The 5,793-nt window shown below is 47.3% G+C and overlaps 3 protein-coding genes across 3 annotated transcripts in view; 1 reads left to right on the top strand and 2 right to left on the bottom strand.

Annotated features, from left to right (window-relative positions):
• Positions 1-849: 849 nt before the first annotated feature.
• M437DRAFT_60759 (uncharacterized protein) lies at positions 850-1,524 on the bottom strand (the record flags this gene model as incomplete). The annotated part of the gene is made up of 1 exon (XM_041023807.1): positions 850-1,524. A coding segment is annotated over one exon (675 nt), but the record flags the coding sequence as incomplete, so codon positions are not given.
• Positions 1,525-2,394: 870 nt separating this feature from the next.
• Positions 2,395-3,732, top strand: M437DRAFT_89129 (FAD/NAD(P)-binding domain-containing protein; the record flags this gene model as incomplete). The annotated part of the gene is made up of 1 exon (XM_041028973.1): positions 2,395-3,732. The coding sequence occupies one exon, from the start codon at positions 2,395-2,397 to the stop codon at positions 3,730-3,732; it is 1,338 nt and encodes a 445-aa protein (XP_040874894.1).
• Positions 3,733-4,140: 408 nt separating this feature from the next.
• M437DRAFT_60775 (Metallo-hydrolase/oxidoreductase) overlaps positions 4,141-5,793 on the bottom strand; it is a gene marked incomplete at both ends in the record, with an annotated part of 2,836 nt that continues 1,183 nt past the window's right edge. The window contains one exon of the mRNA XM_041023810.1: positions 4,141-4,685. Within this exon, the coding sequence (XP_040874893.1) occupies positions 4,141-4,685 (545 nt within the window). The remainder of the gene's footprint in view (positions 4,686-5,793) is intronic.

Below are 5,793 nucleotides of genomic sequence, written 5' to 3'. Positions count from 1 at the left end.
GAATGTTTGAGGGTGTAAGCCTCCTCCATGAGGGTGATTCCCTATGTCGTGTTCTTCCTTATCAGCCGAACACTGCTTGGAGGCAGTTGGATTAAGGTGGTGGTCGTGTTGTTGTAATTGGATGAAGAGCACTTCTGTGTCAATCTGTTGGGTTCGTTCTGTCTTTTGCTGCTCATATCTGTCTTTGCAATCTTCCTGTTTTGGTGGCGTAGTCGATGGTGGCTTTGACTGCCTCCAAGTCTGGCCTTTCGCCGTCAATCTCATGATAATGCTGGAATGCCAAGACATGTCAGGGTGATACCCTTGGCAAGCAATAATTCCATGTATCAGCGGGAACCAGCACCAAAATAATGACCAGTTGCCCAGTAGCCATACTAGACATCAACGAGTACTTTTTCTAGGACAGAACTAAGGTTGAAGTATATAGCCCAGGAGTTGGTCTTTATATCGCGAATTTTGTGTTCTACAACTTCATTTTTTGAAAGCTCTGGTCTATACCAACGCAAGTTCTACACCATTTTCTAGACATCGACAAGTCACCACGAAATTGAGTGCGTCATTGATGACGACACGAAAAATGACATCAAAAAGTCATCATCATGTGAACAATCATCTAGCGCCTCCATCACGACCTGTATTCTTTTGATACGTCTACTAAAGCTTACGGATTCATTGAGTTTAGGAGGAGGCAAGATTCTAGCGATGACAGTAAGCAGGTTTTGACACTGATCTTGGTCTGAAAGAAAAGACATTGCCGGAGACAAAAACGCATAGTGCCCAGTAAGTGTACGAAGAAACTGTTTGCGACCGCAAAGCAAGGGACGTCGGCCAAAAAGCTAAGGAATTCTGTCAGGCTACAGAAACACTATCTACCAGCTCTATCTCTCCAGACACGTCTCTCGGACCAAACACACAAACGGCTGTCGCTAACAGTCGAGTGACAAGACTCAAGATGACTGCAAAGCCAGGCCCTAGCTCGGCATGGGCGGCTGCCCCAATGAAACTACCTATCACAAGACATAACAGGAAAGCCACACGTCGATTACGTCCCCTGTTCTCGGTAGGCGGAGCGAACCATTTGGGATCGATGAGGATGTCGATCCATGCAGCAGTGGCCATGGCAGTGGTGATGTCGGTAATCTTGAGGGCGCGCACCATCCCGACCCGAGCACCGGAGGAAAAGGCCAACAGAGTTATGGTAAGAAGACCGAGACCGTTCAACGCATGTGATGCGTCTGGGAGTTGATACAAGAGGGCAGCCGCGATGGCTATCAGTGCGCACTGGAACATGCTAGTAGAGATGAGCCACCATTTACGGCGGACCGCACTCAAGAAATTCGCAAGTTGCCCGGTGATGAAGACATCAGCAATGAAGAGACCGAATGAGGTTGCGATTGCAGGTAACGAGACGGTCGAGGCGGCGGGGTGTGGTCCTTGGTGGGACAGGGCAGCGACGGCGAAGACGACCGTGTTTCCGGTCTGTTTAGAGACAAAGCAGCCAAACTGCGGATAGACGATCGCGTCCTAAATCCCGGTGCCCAGAGCAAGGATGAAAAGCTGCAATTCGACCCAATGAGAATTTGTATCGAAATTCTGTGCCCAGAACGCAGGTCGTTTGCGGACCTCGACACGTTCGCGGTCGTTAGTGTGTGCACGCATAGTGGGGCGTCTGATGATAATCGAAGAAGAGGCAGGAGGTCGCAAATACACCACAAGGACCAAGGCAGCTATGCCGATTGGCCGCGAGGCCCGTCGTACTGGCCTTTGAGTACCTCAATGTCTGTCTCTTGAAAGCCCAGCCTACAGACAGATGACGGCGACATGTCGGTTGCCAGCCGGATTCTTGGCGAGTATGGGCCACCCCTGCAAGATTCGAATCTTAACGTCCGACCGTTCGATCAACCAGACGTTGAGCTTCGCCACGTCCACATTTTACCTGACTTTCCAAGTAGACTTTTCAGCGCGGGACGAAAGTACTTGTACAGTATCAAATTATCTTTTGCAACGGCCTTGCGCAGAATTGCTGCAAACACTGTGTTTCTAGAAATCATTACCATGTCCGAAAAACCACGTATCGCTTAGCTTGGTAGTATCTATTTATGCTCAAGGAAACTGGACGCTTTTTGCGACGGCCGGTGATTTTATTGCCGGGACAGGGCTTGCCGCTTGCATGCATGGTGCAATGGAACTCCTTCCGTTGAAACTAGAAAGTCTCCTATCTTGGGTCGGTCGGCGACCTTTACGAGCCTCGGCGATGCGACACGTAAATGTCCGGCGAGACTTGATTCTGCTTTGGATGACGGGTGCTCGCTCGCCACCAGCATGCGTCTAATATATTATCTTTGTTTCGTGTCGTTGGCTGCTGTGAAAAGATCGATCGTTTTCGATATTGTCATGACGCTCCTATCTTCCTCTTCCTTGGCCTTCGGAAACAAGGCTCTATTCGCAGGTCAAACCACTTTACGCAGTTACGCTACAGTGCGGGCTGCTTCGGTCTCACGCAATCACAGAGTCGTTGTCGTCGGAGCTGGCGCTGCTGGTCTTGGTCTCAGTCACCAACTTCTGCGTTCGGGAAAATTCGCGCCCAAGGATATTGCCGTAGTCGACCCGGCTCAATGGCACCACTATCAGCCTGGTTGGACTCTAGTCGGTGGTAATCTCAAGAACAAGGAAGATCTCAGAAGACCTCTGGCCAATCTGATCAACTCCAAGCTGCAATTTTACAACGATTCCGTGGCTGCTTTTGTGCCAGATCAGAACACCGTCACGCTTAGTAACGGCGACAGCCTCTGCTATGAACACCTAGTCGTCGCTCCCGGCATCAGCATCAACTACGACAGCATCAAAGGTCTTCCCGAAGCACTAGCCGACAAGTCCGCCCCCGTCTCTACTATCTACGGTTACGAGACATGTGACAAGGTGTTCCCTACGATTTCCAATCTCAAGAAGGGCACTGCCATCTTCACTCAACCCACTGGTGTCGTCAAGTGTGCTGGTGCGCCTCAGAAAGCCATGTGGCTGGCCTTGGATCACTGGAAGAGAGCGGGTCTCTACAACGCTTCCAGGAACTCGCCTATCAATATTACCTTTGCTACTGGTCTTCCCGTCATGTTTGGCGTTGCAAAGTATAGTAAGGAACTCAACAGGCTTCGCGAAGAACGCAATGTCGAAGGTCTTTTTCAACATGATCTCGAGTCTATAGACGGCGACAAGGCCATATTTGTCCGCGTAGACACCCAGGAGCGCGTTACCAAGAGATTCGACCTTTTGCATGTCGTGCCTAAGATGGGTGCTCACAAATTTATCAAGGAGAGCCAATTGGCGGACGGGGCAGGCTTTGTGGACGTCGACGATGCAACCTTGCGCCACAACAAGTATCCGAACGTTTGGGCAGCCGGAGACAGTGCTGGCCTGCCTACGTCGAAGACTGCTGCTGCTATCACCGCACAAGCACCAGTCTTGGTGCGTAATCTGCTTCAGTCACTTGAGGGCAAGACTTTGGATGCATCATATAATGGTTACACTTCTTGCCCACTACTGACTGAGTACAACAAGGTTATGCTGGCAGAGTTTGGTTATGGTGGCAAGCCAATGGAAACGTTTGGAAGGGTGATCGACCAGTCCGTTCCACGAAGAGCTTTCTTCCATCTGAAAAAGGATTTCTTCCCTTGGATTTATTTTAACGCAATGGTTAAAGGTCTTTGGGGTGGTCCAAATGGTTTCATCCGATAGACAAAAGTTGAATTCTACTTTCACAGGTCCAGGCTTTTTATATCTCAGACAAGCATCTTTCACACATGCTTCGGTACATCAATTAAATTCAGCTGTTCATTTGCACTACTTGCAGAACTTCTCGTAAAGCAGTGCGTGTATGTACCGTTACGATAGAGTTTTGAAATGCGTTTTGTTCTGTTTGCATATAATGGAATGATGAAAAATGGACAATACCATGGGCGCACGTTGGGATCCACAGATCCATAGATGCTAGACTGGAGGACATTGTCTAGGGCACACCAACAATTAGACAATATTATCAATCGTAATACGTTGAAGCACAAGGAAGACATGAAAAGTAAGCAAAATCGCTTGAGCGTAATATTGAAGATGGAAAACAACGGCAGCAAGAACAAACTACCAAGATTACAGCTTAACCTTCATGCCGTGTACGCCGTTTTGGAAATCTTCAGGAAGTTGTACGGGCACGGTCAGAAGAGCAGGCTGCTCACCGCTGGCAGTTGGAAACCGTCCACCAAGCAGATTGACTTGCAGGGACTGATGCAATAACTTAGGAGCCTTAAGCTCATTGTCTCTAGTGGTTCTCCACTGCACGAATTCATTTTCCATAGTACCAGACTTGGCATGTTTGTTGCTTTGTTTATGTTCATCGACCGTTGCGTATGGTCTTGGCTGACCCTTCTCACCGCCATACTCACGATCCTCGGGTGGGTAGTCATAACCAGTATAAAGCTTGAAGTGATCGGGGAGAGAGAGCAGAAATTGCATCGAGGTCCAAAGTGCTAAAGCGGAACCCTTAGGGAAATCGACCCTTACGGACCCCACGTCTAGGTTAAACATGGAGTCTCTAACAAACACATTGCTGCCAATTACGTAACCGACGTGGTTAGGAGTGTGACCGGCAAGCTCAATAACCGAAACTTTAAGGGAGCCGACATTGAATTTGTCGCCTTCATTAAATGTCTCGTTAAAAGAATCATTAAGTGCCGCTTACGTGATTTTTTATCTCGGCGCCAGATCTCTCTAGATCTTAGTGATGTCAGCTCCTATACATACCGCAGGAGGAGACTCCTATAGTGCCGAAAGCTTTGTCTTAAGATAGTGCGACGCTGTAAAATGATCGGCATAGACGTGTGCTTCTAGAAGGCGGTCGACAGATAATGAGCGCTCTTTAACTAAGTCTAAGATAGAATGCGCAGAGTGTGTTAAAATCTTGTTAGTAGCCGAGTCATAATCTAAGACCGGATTAATGATCATAGACTACTTTATTCGTTCATCCTCGACAATGTATTGCTACGTTCCTATGACTAGCTCATAGAAATTGTTAATAAGCGGTTTAACAACCGCAGTCGTAGGGTGGTATAACCGCTATCTTAGAGCAGACTTAGTAGGACCTTTGCAAGAAGACATAGTTGCGTTTCGTAAGGTAAATTTAGATAGTAAGCGAGACATTAAAATAACATTATTTAAACTCTCGTCTACGATACGTCTAACTGTATATATTATAGCTTGTCGGCGACCTTCGCTACGTTCGGGGATGCGCCCTAATCGTTGCTAAGACATAGCGGCTCATCTTTTTAAGTCGGCGACATTCTACGCTATCGGGGTCCCTACGTCGTTAGTTCTATTCCGGGCGTTATGTGCGGTGTTTTCATTGAATTTACTAACAATATAGTGCCCGTGTTTCCTCGACCCGAGGCATTTGTGGCCGATAAGCTGGGCTAATAAGCCGACCGACATCTAAAGGAAGTTAAATAACGCATTTACGCAATCTTAACTAAGAAACCATCTATAAGCGCATTATGCCGCTTAAAGTTTCTTTTCCCCGGAGTAGCAAGACTTCTAAGACATCATTACATTCGTTGTTCTACATTGTGATATGGACGCGACACTAATATGAATACCGAACAGACAAGAAAAGTCCCCGAGCGCTTAAGAGAGGAAAGGAAAGGAAGGGATAGACAAGAAAAGAAAAGAAAAGAAAAGAAAAGAAAAGAAAAGAAAAGAAAAGAAAAGAAAAGAAAAGAAAAGAAAAGAAAAGAAAAGAAAAGAAAAGAA

This window comes from Aureobasidium melanogenum (genome assembly GCF_000721775.1).
Source record: "Aureobasidium melanogenum CBS 110374 unplaced genomic scaffold scaffold_44, whole genome shotgun sequence".
Classification (NCBI taxonomy): domain Eukaryota; kingdom Fungi; phylum Ascomycota; class Dothideomycetes; order Dothideales; family Saccotheciaceae; genus Aureobasidium; species Aureobasidium melanogenum.
The sequence above is the reverse complement of the archived record's forward strand: the minus strand, read 5'-3'. Positions and strand labels throughout refer to the sequence as shown.